Source organism: Poecile atricapillus, chromosome 4 (assembly GCF_030490865.1).
Source record: "Poecile atricapillus isolate bPoeAtr1 chromosome 4, bPoeAtr1.hap1, whole genome shotgun sequence".
Classification (NCBI taxonomy): Eukaryota; Metazoa; Chordata; class Aves; order Passeriformes; family Paridae; genus Poecile; species Poecile atricapillus.
The window spans coordinates 18,918,202-18,940,062 of NC_081252.1; the positions used below are offsets into that span (position 1 = coordinate 18,918,202).

The following is a 21,861-nucleotide window of genomic DNA, read 5'->3' on the forward strand; positions in this document are numbered from 1 at the left end:
TCACTTACTCTAAATGCCGCTTTTTTTTCCTGGGTTCCTCTTACAGAGAATTCCCACTACCAAAATTGCTCTTCTGTTTGTCCTGTTTTTAGTTCATAAGCAGTAGAAACTTTTTTTACGCTATAATCTCTAAATTAGCCTGAGAGTTTTATGTTTACCTGTGTTCTTGACATAAATGCTGAATTTCTCATTGAAAATTCAGTTTTTAATTCTTTGACAACTTGATGAAGTAACTGTAAAATTGATCTGAAACTTAGAAGGAAGCAGGGTGATATGATACTATGCTGAATTAGTCTCCTCCAAATCTGAAAAGTAATTAAATAAAATCTATTTAACTGCTTCTGTATTTCATCCCTTCTTCTGCCATTGCTAATAATCAATTCAATAGAACAGGTATTTTAAGAACTAATCTCTATTTGATTGTTCTTTAAATTCTCTTTCTCAGTTCAGAATTTTCTGCCTTGTGCTGGGGCAGTAGTGTAGAAGGGTACAAGTGCAGTTACTTAATATTAATATATATATATAAAATATTTAGTTAAAATATAAATAAAGTTTGCAATTCCCCATTTTGTATATAATTTTGTTCTGCAAGGTCAGCAGTGTTTACCAAAACTGAGCATGAATTAACATTTCTTCTTTTGGATAACTGCCTGCTGGTGTCAGCTGTCATCACCAGTATTCTCTAAGTTAAGTCATTATTAGAGTCTTTTTATTCAACTCTGTACATCCCCCAGTGATAAAATTTGCAGTAGTACTGTCCATCAAATTAAAGATATCGCTGTTTATATCCAGATCTATCCGTGGGGACCTTTAATAAACCAGGGATATAACTCTTCCTTTTCTTCCAAGCACAAATCATTTTGACCAAATTCACTTTGGTCTGTCCATACTGTTGCTGTATCTTTCCAGCTCTCTAATCTCACTATTCCCTCACCAACACTGTCTTTTTTTAATCCTGTACACACAGTTTTCTTTCTACTCATGATTGTTTTACACAGATGTTTCTTGTTTCCTGAAATTCCTGGGTTTGTGTTATGCAGGACTATTAGGTCTCATTTCTCCTAGTTTGTTAAGCAGGTTGCTTACTTATTATGTACACTCTGAAATATGCATGATACACTCTGTCATTTCTGATTTCACTTTTTCTGAGCTTCTTAGTCTGATTTGCTGCATTCCTCTCATTAATTGCATCACTTAAGCTGCTATAGTTCTCATGAGTATGGTAAGTAGGTGTTTTTGCTTTTTGTTATATTACAGTTTATCATTCTTTATTCATTGATGTGTCCTTACAGGCCTAGTTCTGCTCTTCTGCTGTGTTAAACAAAGCTAAAAGACTACCGCCGTTTCTATTACTCTTTTTTTCCTTTTTTAATCATATGCATATTTTAGCAGTTATAGGAATTTTCATCCCAAAAAGTGGTATCAAGTGAAACTGGTACCAGTTGGAATCTCTCTTCCCAAGCTCTGTGCAGAAGGGAATTTCAATCTTACTAAATCAAGGTGAGAGTGAAAGGATAAGACAGCTCTGAAAATGTTTTCAGTCAGGAAGTTTCTGCCATCAGGGCAGCAGAATTCCACTCCAATAGTAGGACAGAGAGATAAATAATTTGAGTTTTCTATTCAGCAACAGTTGGACTACATTTCTCCTACTGCTTCTCTTTTTGTGATTAGGAATATCCCTGGGGTTTTGTATACCCCTTTCTTCACCCATAATGAGTAAGTGTTAATTTCTGTTATTTTCAGAGTGAGTCTATCACTTCATTATCCTTCTTTTTTCCATTTTTAGGATTTGTTTTTTAAAATTTAATGCCACCATAAATTAGGACCTTTCCTCCCACAAAAATGTTGAATGCAATGAAACAATAGCAATAATTTCTAAATGGTCTGACTGCAATCTTTATTAATACTTAGCATTGATATACTTGGATTTTACACTCAAAATGCTACAGAGATAACCAAAAAACTATTAAATTCAAAGATATGAGCAGTGTTATCTGGATTTTAGAGGTCAGAAAACAGCAAGGGAGTGTGATTTCCTTAATGCCCTGCCATGGGTCATTCTGTGGGCTGCCACATCTCTGAGGCATCAGAGGAGGAGGCTCTAATGTCAAGGTAAAATACAGGTGACTACAAGTAGTTTTTAACATTATTTTCCTTTTTTTCCCTCTTCTTTACTAGGGGAACTATAACAAAGCTCTGGAATATTTCAGTCAGGCCTCTGAGGCAGCAAAATCTTTGAACAATTTGCCCTTGGTGGCTGAAACAGATAGTTACTGTGGCATCGCCAAGGCTCATCAGCTGATGGTGGCGTTCAACAGCCACGTAGCAGCAGCAGCGGATCCGCTCAGCCTGCAGTGCCTGCTGGCATGGAAGCAAAACAGAAGTGACATGTGCGCTGACCCTCTTCCAGCCGGTAAGGCAGTGCTTATGAAACACATTAGTGCTGCATTGTCCTCAACACTTAAGTCATTTTTCTTGTAGAGTTTTATTAAATTATTTCCCGGGTTTAATCCTTCTACGGAGCAGAGATTGGGATTTACTCCTTTGTGTGCTTGTTTTAGAGGCTGAATTAAAGAAGTTAAAATAAAATATAACAGGGAGAAGTGGATAGTAGTAGTTGCTCTTACATTTTTTCACTGCTGTTTACCAGAACATCACAGTTACATGTTTTAGTCAAAACATAACTGTTTTAATCTTTAAAGAAAACAATAATAATAATCTCTCTTTGCAGTGCACTTTTCAAGTGCATCCAAAAATAGGATTCCTGTTACTAAAAGTGAGAAGTAATTTCTGCTTGACATAGTTCTGAATCCAGAAAAACACACTGCTTTATTTTTGGTATCCTTGTACTTGACATTAGAGGGAAAGGGAAGAAATAAAAGCAAATCTGCTTTCTTTACTTATCTCAGAAAGAGGGCTTTGTGTGGAGTAGACCTCTTTCTTCATGGGTTAAGTTTTCTTTGCTCTTTTTCCCTTGAACAATATATTAATACAAGACAAACTGAATTATGCATTATCTCCAAGTACTGATAGTAGTAAAATGTATTGTACTGAGGAAGGGGGAGGTATAAGTCCACTCTACCTTAAAACTTCCTGCTCTGCATTCCTGTGAAGAGTGTGAATCGAATACAGTGGAAATAAATGACAACTGGGGCAGTCACAATATGAGCTTCAGGGTTACTTTGTTATTCCCTCAATTATCCTACTCCTAAAGAGAAAGAACTGCCTGGCTGCTCCTTTCCTTTGTATCTCACACTTTCATAGAAGTCAAAAATTAAGTATAACTTCAGTGGTGAATTTTGCATATAAAGTGGTAATTGAAGATATTAGCAGTTTAACAGGAGCCAGGATACCAGAGGCAACACTGTAAGCTACTGAGAATTATGGAACATTCATTTGGAAACTGAAGAGATAAATTAGCTAGCATTCTGTTTAAAGTTCTAGTTATGGTAATGCTTCTTCAATGACTAAACATATCTATATTTGTGAATTGTGTCTCAGTAAGTAAACGTCTAGCACACTGGCAGATTTTGTTGACTGTCAGAGTTATTTGGGTGCATGGCTCCTGTCTAGACCTGTAGTGCAAATGCTGAGAATTCCAACAGTCATAATACTGTTGGTCAAAAAAAGAATTCATTAAAGAATATTATATACATTTCATATAAGGATCACTAACTGCAGCTGATACAAATAGGAGGCAAACAAAAATCAACAAGGGCAACAGTAAAAAAACCACAGGAATCTCAAAGACATAGAATGAACTTTGTATAGCCAATATGAATTTTAGTTCTTGCAGGTAATAAACAGGTTTTCTGTTCAAGTTTTAAACATGGCTTTTTCCAGTCAGTTGTGAAACTCATTTATATCCTGAAATGATATGTGCCCCTTTAAGCTCAAAAATCCTGCTCCTCTTTAACAGTACTTCAGGGATAAACAGAGTATGATTAGAAAAACCCTTTATCGCCTGGCAAGCGTGGAACCACAAACAAGTTTTGCCTGCTGAGAGTCTCTTCCTTCTGTATCTCTGCCTAGTTTACCCTCTGTTACTTTCAGTATTGCAGTTTTCATTTCAGTTCCAGTTCACTCCAGGAACCCTGTGGCTACTGCATATTTAGCAGCTCTTCCAGTTCAATATCATTCTTCTCATTAGTGCTCCAAGCTTACTCTCATGATACCCAGATTACATCCAGGAAAACATAGTGTCACACTGTCAGCACAATCTGTAACATTCCTCATGTTTTGTGTGCCAAATCTCTCGTTAGTACTGGCATTACATTTTTAATATCTTTGTCTGGCAAAACATGACCTGGCACCAAGTCAAGATGAGGATTTGCTGGCTTTGAGTTCCAGGTACAGCCTTTATTCTACCTTCCAGGAGAATGTCTGTGCATCCTATGATGAACTCATCACTTAGGAAATTCCTGCTGTGATAATAGAGCAGTATTTCTAGCTCTTTCAAACAGCTCAGTGTTGATAATCTACTAGATTTTTCTCAGTCTTTTTGAGGAAAGAACAGAGAAAGACAAGATACCATGGTAGTTCTTAGTCTGCAGGGAAATTTAATGAAAGGGAGAATAAAGGCAGTAAGTTTTTATTTCTAACTCTTCTGACTGAAATTTTTTTCTGTGTGAAGAAAATAAGAGTAGTTTCTGTATTCTCAGACAAAAGAAATACTTAATCTAGTGGGGGAACAATTACATTTAAATTCAAGTACTGCCATATTACCTTATGTCTTTGAACCAGGACCTATTTTCTAAATCAATCATTTCAATAACCAGGCAGGAAGAACCATTAATTACTCAATTTACCTCAACATTTATTAATAAAATAGATGTTTTGACCAGAGTTGTCATGGACAAAAGGGATAGGATTGTCAGAAAACAATGTTTAAAAATGCAAAGGAGAATGTGTTTCTATCTGCTGCCTTTGACTCGGTCACCTAACTTCACTTACAAAAGAGTTATTTATGTCATTGTGAGATGCCACTGCAACAACAAATATGGTTTTATTGTTCTTTTTATGTTTAGCAAAATGGATAAAAAATATTATCAGCAGAATCAGTAGGCAAAAAGAATTGTGAGTCCACATGAAATCCTAGAAAGGAGCCTACAGCCTAACATTGTCTGATGAGAAAACATTTCACAGATCTTTCAATAAATAATCACCTGATTTTCCGCCTTCTAGAGGAAAGAAGAATAATTAAAGGTGCTGAAGGCAGGGAATTTTTGAATCAGATTTTGCATGTTGATTACATGAAATGCTGACCAGAAATTGTTTTTTGTGAGTCTGATAACTCTCAGTCCAGGTTTTTGCATCTGGCAGGGCTGTGCCTCAGCAAGAGCCCTTGAATGCTTGAAATCATCTGAACACTTTTAAGAGTAGACTTAAAATGCATTGTCCTCATCCTACAAAGTCTTCAGTTGTTTTCTTGGGCAATAGTATGTGCCTTTGACAACAATTTAGATTTACATTCCTTGACTTTGGAGAACTTGGCAAAATTGACACATTTTAGCATAGATTTCTTGTGTTTATTTTGTTGGAGTTTTTTTATGATAGCTTTAAATAATGCATATTGTCATCTATTCTGAAGTATTATGATCAATAGAATTATCTGGTACCACCAACTTCAGCATGATCAGGACTATTTCTAGTATTCCACACCTGAGCAGCCTTCAATATAATTTAAAATGCATGCACCAGCTAAACCTATAGCTTGGAAAATACAATCCCATGAGCTTTTGTTCTTACTCCCAAATATGTAGTCCCTCAATATTCTTTCTCCAGCCTCCTCTCATGGAGGTAAGGAATGGTACATTCCATAATGTGACTGTGTCTTTTTGTGTTGTGTGAAATACTACATTTTCATCCTACTGATTGACATTTTGAAAGCTCTTTAAGATGTTTTAAAGTCATTTTTCTGTAAAAGTTGTGGCTAGCACAAAATTTCTAGTGTTTTGGAAAACAGCAATGTGACCAGGTGCATTTTAGATTGAACATATGTGTTTGTCTTTCATTAATAAAAGGATTATCCATAAAGGATGGGAGAGTCAGAAGTGAGATATGAGATCAAGGATTATGCTAAACAAATTCAATTAACATTTCTCTGCTGTAACTAACCAGGGCTATGTAATTTCTGGGCCATTTTGGTAATCGTGTGCAACAGCAGAACAGGCTGCTTCATAATGTGATAAACTTCTTTTTTTTACTGTCTCATTTGTCTAAAGTACATAATTCCAGGAAAACTTGTAATGTTACCTCCTCCCTCTCAGTAGTCTGTGCACTGTGTGCTAGTCTGGAGACAGGGAGAAACAGTTTGGGGTTTCTCAGAAAATGCAGCTGAACATTAAGTAATGGAATTATAGACATTATTGTTCATTATATATAGCATGTATATAATTATAGACATTATTGTTCAAACTGGTAAATAAGAACTAGGACTTTAAATTATGTAAAGGACATGTGTGACCAAGTACAGACTCCAAGGCTGTCCCTGTGCAAGAGGCACAAAGGCTCACTTCTTAGTAAGCCTGTTTTGAAAGTAGTTCAAATGCTTCACTCCCCTACAATTCACAGGATGGCATTTCTCAAACAGAATAATTTTCTCCCTTCTGGAAAAAATACAGTGGCTAAAAATTTTGAAATATATACATTTAGGAAAATTACTAGGAAAACAAAAAGTTGAGAGATGATTCTGTCTTTTTTTTTCCTTTAAAATTTGGTAAACTTGTGCTGCCTCTTCTTTATTCGCATCACCTAGCACTCATCACTTTCTAAATTTTATCTTGTCTCACCTTTAGCTTTTAAAAATATCAGTCATTTTTTATATTAATGCTAGATACACTCTTAAAATATTCTCAACTAAGTCTTAGCTAAGTGTTGAAATAGACCATGCTTGTGTATAGATGTTCATGGAATGGAACGAGTGTGTTTCTGAAAACCAACTTATGTGGTTCATATATGTTATATTATTTATTACTAGTTGGAATTTGTTTTTTAAATATGTGTTAAGTGTGGTTAGAGATACACTGATGTTTTTAGCAAGTGAGAGTGATTACTGCTTGGACTACAGAAAGAATCAAGTGTGAAGAGAAGAACTGAGGGTGACAGGGAGGTTTTTCAGCAGATTGTGGTCAGTGGCTGATGCACCAGATTCTCGCTGGAGAGCCTAAGAACACAGTATAAACATCAGTGTCAGTTTTGCCAGGAGTGCAGTAGCTTGCTCTATTTTCTGTTGATGGCTGAAGTTTGTCTGAAAAGAGAGGAGTGCTGATATTCAGTGTTCTCTGCTTTGTACAAATGCAATATCCAGGGGGTTTTACTGTGATTTATTTTAAATACCGATGTAAGTAATTGGGAATTGCTAGACAGGATCAGATCTAGGTCAGGTGTGTGGATTTTCTGTACCCTATTTAAGAGGAAGGTTCATGGAACATTTTCATGTGTAACGATGGATTAATGTGTTAGAAGTTTCTCCATAGTCCTTTCTGAGAGCTGGCACTTTTTTATTACTAATTAGTGTTATAGGTTCAAAAAAATCACTATCACCCTGACTGTGATTGTGAGTGTTCTTGTCATCAATAATTACATAAAAACATTTTACCCGGGGGGGAATTTGGCTCTTATCTAGGCTTTTTGCCATCTGATGTTTCATATGGAACCAATGTGTGGCATCTAAATCTTGCCACACATTTCCTTTAGACATATCCTGTGCTAAATGTTGTTGGCATCCAGCTGTGTTTTCTCAGACAAGCTCCCTAGATCAGCAGAAAATGGTTTCCTAAATAAGGTGAATTGTTCTTTCTCGTGGAAAAAAAAGTTGGAAGTGATGTTCAAACTGCAGTATATTGTCAGACCCTTTAGTGTAGCTTTATGCACTGAACTAGCATAGTTTTGTGCACTGCATTGTCAGTTCTTCTACATAAGTGAAGTTCTTTTCCAGTTTAAAAAGCAAAAATTCTCGGGGCAGAAGTTCAGTCCTGCTTGATTTTATGGAATGGTGCAAAAGAGAAATTTGATCTTTTTGCCCAGCCATGTTGGGCCACTTCTGGAGAAATCCTTGATTTGAGGCACCTGGAAGTTTAGGTTTGACTGAAGCATTGATGAAGAATCACAAAACGGAACAGCTGGCAGGAGTTGTACTCTGGCAGTGCTCTGATGGTGGCAGGGCCAAAGTAGGAACTCCTGAATTGGCCCTAGGGCCACTCCATGTGCCCATCCTTTCCTTTGCTATATACACAAGCAGAGGTGTAGCTAGTGGGTTGATGCTCAGGAAGGAGAATGGATCCTCATAAAGAGCCAGAGATCAGACTTTTGTGGGTTTATATAATATTGAGATGGTTGTTGTCATTTAGACTTTGTAAAGAATCTTTTATTGGTGCTGTCTGCAGACATGCCAACCAGGTTAGATCTCAGGCCAACATAAAAACAGCTCTCTGCTCCAAACCCTTCCTTACCCAAAGCTCCCCAGCAATTTTTGGACACAGAAAATCAAAGCCAAGACGAAGAAACTCTGTTCAGTGCGTATGTTCTGTAACAGAACCCTTAGGTCATCTCAGGAGTGTATCAAACACTTTCCTTCTCCTGGGTTTCCCAAGCCAGCTTTCTTTTCTGCATCCTTGGAAGATTTTTTTTTCGAGATCCTTTTCCCTGCCTAGATACATTCTTTTATGTTCCTCTTATAAGCAGCAAATTGCTGTTTGTATTAAGACTCTGTGGTCTGAAATAGTCAAGATTTAAATGATGTACATTTAGAATAAGCCAGTGTATTTTGAAATATGTTGTACTTCCACAATTTTATGTATTTATGAAACCATATTTCTTTGCCCAAAAATCCACCTCTTTTTATTCTTTTCTGTAGTCACCGGAGATATTTTGTGATTTTTTTGAACTGTTTTTGAAACATTTCTTATTTTTTTGTTTCTCTTCATTCCTTGTCTGTTCTCTTGGGTTTTCTTGCCTGTTCTTCACTTTTATACTGCAAATTATTCCTTCTCCTTTTTTGGCCCTACACCTTCACTCTGAATTCCAATTTTATGCATGTTTATGCCAATGATAACGAAGGTAAGTCAGTTATCTCTATACCCAGTAGCTGCCATCTCAACTTACATCTTCTTAGGTATATCTTTTGTGCTTGTATAGGAAGGTTTAGAGAGTTTTTTTCAGTGTTTTCCTACTGTTTTCACACTGTTCTTCATGCTCTGTGTTTTTATTACATTGGGCTTAGAGAACGAAGTGGAAAGAATTACACTTCCTATTGAGTATCTTGACAAGTTGGTTAATAGAAAATGGTGAAGTATCAAAATGGCCTTTAAATAGGTCTTAATCACCTGTGGGAATGGATTGACTAAGTTTAAGTACACAACTGGGTGATTAATTAGCTTGAAGATCCAAATGCATACTTAAATAGATGACCGTGCCTCCAGGCTCATCTGCTTGTTCCTACTTACTCAGTTAAGCATTCAATATTATCTATAATGCCGAACGTTCCCATGAAAAGCCTCATACAGGTCTTGCCATAGACCCAAATAATTATTCAGTATTTTTCATGGTATGTCATACAGGTACCTATACTGACATTAATAAGTATCTGATAGAGTAATTGATATGGAGACGGTGATTTGAAATTGTTCATAGTCAAAGTTTTTTTTCATATTTTTCCCATGTTTGCTACAGTGATTTAATATAGTTCCTTTTTCTTAAAATTCTGGCATATTTTTTAATTTTGGAGATATTGAGCTGCTATGGATGTTAGTCAAACATAATGTAGCTGGTGTCAGCTCCTGTGGGGAATTAATCTTCCACAGCAGTTTTTGAAATGGGAACTGCAAGTGCCCAACACCCACCCCTCATAAGTAAACCTTATGTTTATTCATCTGCTAATGCCAATGTCTATGAAAGCTGATACTCAAGCCCTGTCCTTCTTGTGAAGGTGGATTTCACTGTCTGATATTTATAGGTCACATGAACAGAGAAGTGAACAGAGCTGTCTGACTGTGTGTGTGCATCCCAACTGGGCATCTGTTAGCACTCTGCATTTCACCTGCTGCTGATAGAAAACTGAAGCTGAAAAATGGAGGATGCTTGTGCTCTAGGGTAATCTTGCTCAGCTCATGTTGTGCACCCAAGGAATTTGACAAATAGGAACTTCAGACCATACCTGAGGTGTCAAGGAAAACCAGTTTTTAGAAACCAGGAGGGGAGAGGGACATGTGCTGCACAGTATCCACCGAGTTCTTATCCTGGGTGCGGCACTTGCAGTCCTCTATTTACCTCACACTTCAGGCTTCTGCTGGAAAACATCACTTCAGGATGTTATAGAGCCAAGTTCTTTGATTCCAGAACCTTTCAGTCTGCCAAACAGTGCCTTGAAATGTGTAATTCTCCAGGAGTAAGCTTGTTCTCAGTTCTGAGAATAGTATTGAATCAAATTAAATTTCATTTTGTTGATATTCATAAAAGTATGTACACTTATGCTGCAGCAAGAAGAGAATTGAGATGAAACATTGACAATTTCAAACATTAAGAAATCAACTGATACATTGAAGGATAACTGGATTTCTGTTCTTGCCATCTCTTATAGATCTTGAAAAGCCTCATTATTCAAACAAGGAAAAATAATACTTCAGTTGCTGTATTAAAAGCATCACTGATGACGGTAACAGGTTAACTGTGGTTACCGGAAACAGATAGCTCAGGCTAATGACACAGAATTTGATTTAGTTACATTTAATTTTGTTTTAGTTCAAAATAAAAATTTCTTTCTCTCACATACTTTGATAAGTTTTTAATGATTGTAATGCAATCCATTAGCCATTTGGAAGATGGGTGTGCATATGGAGTACATGAACATACACGTGTATACCTACAGAGAGAGAATCTGTATGGCAAAGAGAGGAGAATGTTGCATATATGTTAAAAATTGCAGATCAAATACTGCCCTTTTTATGTCCATAAAAGCTTACTATTTTGAGGATGGTGGCATAACTGTAACTGTAAGTAGATTTTGCCCCTTTCAAATACATTATCAAAAACTTCAAGACAAGCAGAGGTTCAAGTAATTGGGGGAGTTGCTAGGTATGATATTCGTGCTGGAGAACATAACCTAAAAAAGAAGGAAGCTCTGACTGAGGCTATTCTAATAACTGTATTTTAGTATGTTGTATTTTGTATTTCTAAAGAATATTTTTGCTGGGAAACACTGAAAAATGTTACTCCCTAATCGTGGTATATTTAAGGAATGATCATGCAACTAAAATGTGGAAGATGCAGGAGGAGTCCTAATTCGTTGTAGGAAAATATGGGGTTAAAGTGGACTATATTTTAAGCAGTGTTCAGTTGACTTGCTGTGTGGGGAGAGACTGAGCAGTCCTGGCTAATGACTTGTAGGTACTGAATCCTCAGGTCTCTCAGGTGGTTTCCCTCGACCAGTTTCAGCAGAATGATGAAAAGGTTGAGATAAAATAAACTGACAGTTGCTACTCATCGCAGGCAGCAAGCTGTACCCTGGCAGATGAGACCCTGGGAGCCCTCTTTTTTAAACAAAGGCTTTCACTGCAGTGAGCAATGAACTCCACACAAAAAAGGAAAAGGAGAGAGAGATTGGCAGCTGGTGACCGACAGGAGGAGGGAAGGGAGGGAAACTGAGAAACACAGCAATTGTTGGCTAATTAGAAGCCATTCCCACCTACTTAATACCAACCCATTAAGCAGAAAACACTTTTCATCTTACTCTCGCTGCTACACATGACATTATACTCCAATCAATACCCTCCCACTGGCTGCCCCACTGCCCACAAATGAATACATTGCAGTTCAAGAATGCAGTAATTGAGTTGGGGCAGTGAAACTGCAGCTCACAGTCAAGATCTTTCTCTGAAGATACAAATGTAATGTTTGTTGCTGGGATAAAGAAATCAAATCCCTGTATTGACAGCTGTCAACAATTGGCAAATGGATGAAGTCGGCAATGGATCCATTTTAACCTTATATTGAAGTGACAATAACAGTTTATTTTCAGAGTGGGTTTTTGTTCCTCATTTGAAAAAGAAATCTAGAGGGTTTGCACCCAGATGTATAGATTTTTAGGGGCATTTTGAATTCTGTTCTTCAGTTAAACCTACAAAATATATAAATTCACACATCATTGTGTGCATACAACAACACTTCTTGTATTTACGGCTGCTTGATTTTTATTTATTTTTAGTTTTGTAGGCTACATTTACTAAGACTATTTCTAATTTCATTTAGGTCTTTCTATGATTTCTAGGCATCACCTTAGAGTTTACTGTTTGGTCCACAATAGCACCTTGTGCAATAGAACTAGGCCTTACATTTCAATCATTGGAACCTTATATTTAAGTTCTCTGTTTAGATTCTTGCAACATTTCTCTTTCAAATGAAATCCCTTGTTCCCTGAGCCATCTGGAATTGATAATACCATGCACAATATGCAGCATAAAGTAATACTGTGCAAACTGCAGTAAAATTCTTTCTTCATATCGATTTTGTTACCGCAGAATCAAAACAGCAGGACACTGTTATGCTCCTCCTTGGTTGGACTGAAGACACCTCTGTCAGTCTTTTGGAAGTACTGGAAGGAGGTTCCAGTACAAGACGTGACATCTCTCAAGCCCTTTCAATTTCAGAGAGAATTGAGTATCAATTCAGGAACTAAGATTCCTTACAGTGCAAGTTTGAAAACATCTTTTGGATGCAGATGAATTGCATGCTGTGACATCTGATATTTGCAGAAAGAGGCAACCATCACTATTGATGCTAGTCATTGTCATACTGATACTGTGGCATTTTCAGCCTGGCATTTCTTCAGATGCTGTTTGCTCAAGTACTTCTTATCTGCATAATTGTAGAACATGCTGTTATCTTGCCAGGCTGAGCCTTGAACCCTCGAGTCAGACTTTATGTATGTGGAATAACTTAACCTACTGCTTGTGGCTCTCACCATTTAACAGCCTGTCTATATCTGAGTAAAACAGTGAAAGCTGAGTGGAGTCAGTAAGGCTGACACAACAACAAATGTTTTGCATCTTTTGAAATTGTAAGCCAAATAACAACAAACTGCTACTTCATTGCATCTTTCCAGTTGTATTGTAATATTTTAAGCTCATTCGTTAAATTATCATCAATGTTAACTCATCTAATTCTCTTCCCAGTATTGTAAAGCACCTCTCAGTCACCTTCTTTGGGTATGCTCCCCAGGCTTCTTTTGATACATGTTTGATGGCACTGTTAGAAAGAGATTTGTCCTTAATAAGGTCTGTAAAGGGGAAATAATTGTCTTCTGATAGAGAGATTTGGTATCTTCACTGCTTGTGAAGATGCGAGTGCCTCAGACTTAGGAGTTGAATATGATAAGACATGGAGACAGAGGTTTTTTTACTTAGAGATACTTGGATAAGACAATCAAACCTACATTTGGCTTCCACATAGATATAATCTGCTATATAAAATAATCTTGTTTTATCATTTGTCTCTGTAAACTCTGGGACTTTGATTCTTTTCAACACAGAAGTGTACAAGTTCAGTCTTACTTTGACTTGATGCCAGTTAGAAGGATCAGAGGCAGGCTTGGGAAAAAGCAGAGAGCAGTTGGCAGTCTTTGTGTTTCTCAGTGCCAAAGCCTGTGGGGTTAATTTGAAGATGCCCATATCACCTTGGCAGAATCATCTCCAGTCTTTTCCAGAACTGTGGCATTTAATGAGCCAGGACAATAAGCATAGGATCATAGAAAAATAGTAGTGGAAAGGACTGTAGGAAGTCATCTTCTCCAGCCCCTATACAGGAGCAACAATACAAAGAATTTTTGTAATTTTCAAGAAAATTTTTTCTTGTCTGTTCTTAGAAAAATCTGGCAATTGATTTTCCACAGCATGCACAAGGAATCTGTTCTAAAGGATAAAATTATGTAGAAAGAAGAAATAAACCAGAAAATTTTTCATTTGTCTAAAGTTATCTGTAATTGTAACACTGTGTCTATTCTTCAAATTCATCTCTTCCACATTTGCAGTAAACTCAGACAGGAATTATCTGGCACATATTGGTGTTTAGAAGAAAATTTTCTAGTGAAGAGAATGGTTATAAGGATTGCTTAGTCTAAGCATAAATTATATATGATGGAATGTAGTTCCTCCTTATGAACACAACTGGTGGAAGGAGGTAGAGAGCGGATGAAAGGGTTCTGTCTCCCTTTTTGTTTATTTTCCAGTTATAGTGCCTAGTAGGACTAGTCCATATCACTCAGCTGAGCACAGCAGGTTGGTATCCACTCCAAAAGGGCAGGAAGAACCAGGGCTTCACGCCCAAGAAATAAACCAGTGCAGAGGTGAGGATTGCTGTGTATTCTTAAATGGTCTCCCTAAGTGCTGTGAAGCATTGTTGTTCAAAGTCTCGTACATAATTCAGGACTCTTCTCCTTACATAAGTTTCTGAAGCAGGAAAGCAGATGGATTTCTCCATTCATTTTACTGAGTTAATCCACTCATACTTCAACTCTTCCTAGAGATTCAACTGATCTTAAATAAAATATTTTAGATCCTTATTTATGATTGAGTTTTTTGGGGTTTTTTTCTATGAGCACAAATAGGAGAATGGAACAAACTCTTTATCCATTCTAGACTGGATATTTTGATACTTCAAGAACCCAGACTAATTTTTCTCTAGTTTCAGCGTTCACTATTTCAATCCATATCCTCAAAAAATATAATTATAGTACTACTGTGTGCCTTCATAACTTCGTATTCTCAAAAAACTACACCAACTACTGTTTGCCAGTCTTCTGCAATGAAAAACCAAAATATTTACAAGCCATATAACTCACCTTTTGAGCCCTTGTCAAATGCTTTTATTCCCTTTTCATTAAATTTTTTTTTTCCCATTCCATAGCAACTTTTAATTAAGAGTTTGGCTTTCTTTCTTTTCTCATCTTGGAATCTATTTTAAAACTATCTGCCATAGCTCCCTTGCTCCAATTCCTCAACTCAAACTAATTTCTAAATGTTGCTCCTTTTTCTATCCTAACTAAGACCTAACAATAGCTGCCTTCATTAGTAAAAGTTTCCTACAGAGACACTTCAACCTAAGTTAGAAGCTGGCAAGGCTCTTGTTTGCTTATGACTCATTCATGGAAAGGAAAATCTGAGGCTGTATTTGTCTTTTGCAGAAGTTATAACTAAGGGAGGAGAGTACAAAAAGCATCAATCTTCACCTAGATCAAATGATCAATAAAACCCACTCAAACTGCATCCAGCAAACATTCTGCTCAAGGAGACTCTGCTTCAGAAAAATGGCTTCATCATAGCTGAACAGAAAATGTATCCTGTGGAAATAGTTATGGCCAGGCAGTGAGCTGATCCTCCATATATTTTTTCACTCCATGTGAAATAGAGGTGTGTTTGATTTTCTTCTACCAATTTCAGTTGTCTCACTGTGCTCTGAAATCTCCAGATTGATTAATGGAGCTTCTCTGGAGAAAAAGGATGTTTCTCTCCCCTACTTACATGTACACTGTGCACTGCAGAGGCACACACTGGTTTGGTTGTTATATTGTGTTTGGGGACGTGTGTTCTTAATGGAAAAAAAGAAGAAAATTGTCAGACTTAAAATGAGATATGTTCTCCATTATTGATTTCCATAAACTTGAGCTTCTTGTTCAAGTTTTCATAACCATTTAGTCTCCAGTGCCTCTCTATCTGTAAACATTTTCGAGTATTTGTCTCTGAGGATGCGTGTGTGGGACCTGCTCGTGTCTGACATAAACTGTCTCAGTTAAGAGGAAAACTTTTCTTTTCCCCCTGACCTTGTGAATACTGTGTACATAGAACTTTGTGGTCTAGATATTAAGGAGGCTGTTGCATTTTATTTTACTAGACTGAGGTTTCCTGTGTTCCTGAAAATCTCAGATTCCATGGATAAAGCAAGGGCTTAAGAGCTTTTGAAGTAATCATTACTTAGAAGACTGAAGGATTGTGCTCTTGCAGCACCTCTTGCCTTGTTTTTCTGGAAACAGATAAAAAAGTTTTCCTCCATCAGCATTGTTTTAATTGTGATTCTGATGTGTCTGCAGGTGATAAGTTTGGTTACTGCAGGAGTTAGCTGAAACTTTGTATTTTATTTAATATTTAAAATAATAGTTTGTATTTTAAAAGGGGTTATTCACAGACACACTCCCCAATAAATTCAATTTTTTTTTTTTTATTTTATTAATCCTAGCTCTTCATAGATCTTTCCTTATTCCAAAGTTGTCTCCACTGGCTGATTTTGGTGGAATGCTGTACCCTGTACCTCCTGACTGCATGAAATACATATAACGTGCTACATCTCTGCATGGTGTAACTCCAGTGTATGCTTATCTGTATTGGCACAGTGTGAGACAGAAGTGAGCAACACTTCCCTGTTGCAAAGTCACTCTTTATCCTCGTTTTCCTGTCATATGAGAAGCACTGTAAGCAGAAACACTTGATACTACAAAGCGCGTTCCTTAAATCAGTTTTAACTGAAACTGCATCCACTAATGGTAATTTTTTATGTATTGCATGTCACTACAAGGAAACTGAGAATGTTTCTAAACCTTCAACAGCAATCTCTGTAAATGGGAGATTCTTTTCAATTTAACCTTAAGGGAATTCAGAATTTCATGGCTTTATTATGCTCACTAGGAAGATAATTGCTGTTATTATTTAACTGCATTCACACACAAATTCCTGACACAAGCTCAGCCTTGTTTACATCAATGCAGTTATATACATGAGGAACTGCAAACTTTTACCTAAAAACTTGGTCTATCTTGATGACCAAAGGAAATCATTAAACAATTTAACATGTACTTACAACCAATCCATGATATCCTTTTGAAAAATCACAATTTTTGTTAATCATTATGAAAATTAAGATCTCCAATAGAAAATTGTTTTTTAATGAACACAGTTCTGTGTTGGAGAGCAAAGTGTAAGAGATTTAACATGACAGTATTGTTCTGAGGGGAATTTTGGTGCTTTTAGGTCAATTCTTGAAATAATTCATATAGGAAAAATAGCTTAATACTGTTCTTGCCCCTAATTAAATGAAATTGGTATTCTTTCACACAGGTGCTTTATTTAGCAGGATGTGAAATATGAGAAAAGAAGCAGTAATTTCATTGTAAGCTGAAGAAAAAGGTCCAGGAGCATGAGCCTTTACAAGTAGCTTTATCTTACTTAAATTACACTTATGGAACAGTTCATTTCCATTCAGCAGTGGCTCTCCATCATTTAATTGGAAATATTCTATACTAAGAAATTGTCTTTCAGTAAGAGCCACTGATTATTGCTTTCAGCTCTGGGGTTCTCAGCACAGGGAAGATATGGACCTGTTGGAGGGAGTCCGGAGGAGGGTCACAAACACGACCAGGGGGCTGGAGCACTTCTCTTGGGGACAGACTGGGAGAACTGGGTTTGTTCAGCCTGGAAAAGAGAAGGCTCCTGGGAGACCTCATTGCAGTCTTTCAGCACTTGAAGGGACCCTCTAAGAAAGGTGGGGACAAACTGTTTAGCAGGACCTGCTGTGATGAGTGGCAATGATTTTAAATGGAAATAGCTTAGAGTGGATATAAATAGGACAGTTTTTACAATAAAAGTGGCGAGATTCATGGACAGGTTGCCCAGAGAGGTGGTGGATGCCCCATGCCTGGAAATATCCAAGGTCAGGTTGGATGCATGTTTTGGTGATTCATTCAGGTCTGCTCTGAGCAGCTTGATCTGGTTGGAGAAGTCTCTGCTCTGGATGACCTTTAAAGGTCCCTTCCAACCCAAACCATTGTGTGACTCTAATTATTGTATTTAGTGCATCCAGCCTTTTCCATGAAACTCAGGGATCCTGTCTTTTAACTGCACTTTGCTTCCTTTACATTTCCTTGAACTTGATGAGCTTCATGATGGAGTCCAACCTGAGCAAGGCATGACCCTTAAACAAAAACCGAAAATATTCTCATTCTGCAATCAATTTCCACCCCCCTACAGTCCCGGACAGCAATGTTATGCAGGGTGCACTCGCAAAAGAGCAGTCCTTCCTTTCTAGCGTTTTACATCGAGACACCAATATAAAGTTGGTATTTTTAATACCCTGTCACGACTGACCGTGGTCATTTTGTTCGCAGGAGGTGTGGTGGGGGCAGAGAGAGCTCCCGGCAGCGGGCAGGGAGTGTGGGTGCCGGGGGTTGTGTTTAGCCTCTAGAGGGTGCGCGTTGATCCCTCTTGATCACACAACAATTTGCAGTGACAGGAGCGACGAGCGGGTGAGTGCAGGCGCTTGTGCGTGAGCAGCAGCATCACCCAGCAGCACGCTCTGCCGAGGCGAGGCTCCCGGCTTATGTAATCAACCATTCCAGCTCCTGGGTGCCCGGCAGAGATGGAACATGCCTCTTTTTTTGTCACTGAATGGGGTGTTAGATATTCAATCAGCATTCAGATTTATGCTTCAGATGCTCATGAAAGAGGATGCTCTCCTTGGCGTGCCTGTCAGCGGTGATGCTTGCATGCAGGTTTTTGTATTTTTGGAGGGTTTATTTCTGAAAATATTAACACAAGCATCCCGGCACGTAAATAGATCTGGGGAGAGCTGAAGAGTTAAGAGATTTGCAATCTAAGGTTTTATTTTACCCTTTGACTTCCTCAAAAATTTTTTTTTTTTTTTTTTTTTTTTTTTTTTTTTTGGTTTAATGTGAAGGGTGTCTTCAGGAACATAGCTTATCATCATCCTGTTATATATGTGAGCTTTAAAATGTAGTCTAAATTTGCTGCAAGAAAATTGTATTCAGGATCCAGTAATATAGTTGCATTCAAGACAGAATAAAAGGCTTATATTGCTACATTTGATTCAAAACAATGGCTTAATTGGCCAGGAAAATGTAGTTATCAGATGATAAAGATATGAAGTCAAGGGCAAGATATGCCTGAAAACAAGCTTTTTCCTGCCTAAAATTAGGCAAAGTTAATAGGTTAAATTTTGTTTATTGAATAAGAGAACCAAAGTTGATTGATATAGTAATTTCAGTGTTTGCTATGGCAAATATTTAGCTCATTATCAGTTTTAATAGCATTTTGCAGAACAAGCCTTTTCTTGACATGCAGAAAATACTATTAAATTTCCCTGCATAGATACATTGTTATGACATGCAATAACTACTTGAATATAAAGGGGATTAATAATTTAAAAGGTGTTAACAAATTAGGGCCATCATTAAAAATAGACTTTGAACCATTTTGTAGAAAAATCAGATTGAGGTAATGCTCTGCTCTTATGATAAAGAATTACAGCATTAATTCTGCAAAGTGAACTTATTGCTCCTATTCGTCTCCAAAACCCTGGAGCATTAAAAGACAGGAAGAATGAAATGATCACTGCGTTTTTTCAGGAACAACAGCTCTAATATTTCCATCACAGTTTCACAGCTCAGCTTGCATGGTTGTGCTAGAGGAAAAACCCATAAACGTCATGCTTCCCTTTGTTTTGTTTTTGCTGGTCTTATGGAATCAGGTCGAATTTTTTTCAGACAGTTTATATTAATATACCGAGAATTTTGCTTGTACAGCATCTGTGCAGAGTATAAAGCAAACATTTCTTCTGTATAGAAGCTGTTCTTTTCTTGGTTTTTAAATGTAATCCCCATGTTCCTTTTGCGTTTTGTTTTTCCTTTCTTGCAACAATTGATGACCAGAGGCATTTCAAGGTTGAATTCTTGTTGCTTTGCAAATTATTAATTTGTTTTCTTTCCAACTTGAGATAAACAGAAATAAGATCACTTTTGAAGCCTTTTCTTCATTGTTTCAAATTGCATCCATTAAACATGTAGAAAAATGGACCTTTTTTTTTTTTTTTTTTTGTGCAAGTGTATTAGGAAATACATCTGTGATTCTTACTCATGTAAGTAATCCCTGCCCATATAGTTTCACTGCAGTGAGGGTCAGATGTGGACCCTTATTTTAGAAATAGTTCAGTCAAAAGATTTAAATAAGATTTAAATAGTATTTAAAAGGCTAACTGTTAATTACTGCTCATTTACCTGTTGTTTACTTTCAGATGCAATTTAGAGAAGAAAAAAAATAATTTATGGGATTTAAGTAATAAATTTCACATTTCAAGGAGAGAGATACCAGGAGTTCTTAGGCCCCCAAAGGAAGCAAAACATTTGTTCTCCCCCTCTCTCTTATTCTCACTTGCCATGGCAGTCATGTCCCTTCATAATATTTCCCTCTCATCCCCCTTCCTGAGTTTTCCCTCCCCTTCCCCTTGCACTTTCTGAGACCGCAGAACCCAGATGGTGCCCTCACTGCTGCCAGACCCTGGGGGAACTGCTTCTGTTATACCCACCTCTCAGTAGCTGCACTAAGTAGCATGCCAAAAGTCCAGTGCTGAGATATGTTTAATTTTGATATTATTCCCTTTCCAGTGAATTTGTTTGTCAGCACCAATTTTTTATCCTTAAACTCAAGTGTCTGATATTGGCAGTGATGCAACATCGAGTTTAAATAAAACAATGAGTTTCTAGACATCTGGTTTTGATTTTAGCAGAGTCAGATGTTGTTAAAGCATCGATCAATAAATGGTTAAAGCATTGTTTATATAGCACCTCTATTCCTGCTAATACTGAAAAATTCATAACATCAGGACATTTTTCAGGCAGACCTGTATGTTTTGGTGCATTCAAGAAGTACATCTCCTTTTATATAACACTATAACAGTTTTTGGGGTTTTCTAGTCACACAGACTGAAGAAATGGATGGAAAAAGTAGAATACGTGGCAGAAAAGATTCATGTTCTGATAAAATATAAAAGAATAGCTGTGGCAAAGATACAGTTAACAAGGGCCATCAATGATAACAAACCACTAGCATATTATTAGCCAGTGGAAGGTCAAGGACAGTATTAATCTGCCCTATAACAGAGGGAGAAACTCTTAATAGATGACCTAGGGGAGGCCAGTGTGCTTTAATGCTTTTTTGGCTTTAGTCTTCACTGAAAAGGTCAGCTGGGATCATGTGGCAAACAGAGTTTATGTGTGCCACAAGAAAAGAAACAGATCAGTAAGATCCTAGGCTACAACAGGAGAAAGTAGGCTAGAGAGTACTTAGAGGAAATAGATCTTCAAATCTGATGGGCTGCAGAAACTTGATCCTACAACTCTTAAAAAACTGGCTGCAACAATCTCGAGGTCATTAGCCATTTGTGAAAACTGATGGAGTTCAAGTCAGGCTCCAAGAATAGTGGAAAAAGACAAACCTGATGCCTGTTTTTAGAAAGGGATAAAGGAGGAGTGACCATGGAATTTCAGTCTTGGAAAAATACCAGAACCCACAACCAGATGTTTAATAGATATCTAGAAGAAAAAAGTGAAATCTGCAACAGCCAAAATGGGTTTGCTAGTGCTAATTGTGTCAAGCCACAATAATTACCAAGGAACAGGACTTCCAGGTAAAGAAGTTAAAATAAGGAGAATATATCTGATATATTCTGTCTGGAGCTTTTGATATAGTTATATGCAACATTTATGAGCAAGAAAGGAAGCCTGAACTGCATGAATCTACTATCAAATGGGTGAATAATGATTATTAAAAAAAACCCTCTGACAAATAAAGCTATCTGTGTCTGTTGTTAGAAATAGAAACCCGTTTGCCTTGCTATTCTACAAGCATCTGAGTCTGTAATGAGTTTTATTTCCACTCTTTATCTGGAGACTGGAATAGTAAGTATACTTTACCTTGGAAGAGAACACAAACTAGGGAAGGAACATAAGCATTCTGTTCATGATGGTGCAATTCTAAAGGATCTTGGCAAACAGAGAAACACATGTAATGTTTTCAGCTTTATGTGTAT

General features: G+C 37.2%; 1 protein-coding gene across 1 annotated transcript in view; it reads left to right on the top strand.

Moving 5' to 3' along the window:
- TTC29 (tetratricopeptide repeat domain 29) overlaps positions 1-21,861 on the top strand; it is a 115,326-nt gene that overhangs the window by 69,200 nt on the left and 24,265 nt on the right. The window contains exon 10 of the mRNA XM_058838830.1: positions 2,179-2,413. Coding sequence (XP_058694813.1) covers positions 2,179-2,413 — 235 coding nt within the window. The remainder of the gene's footprint in view (positions 1-2,178; positions 2,414-21,861) is intronic.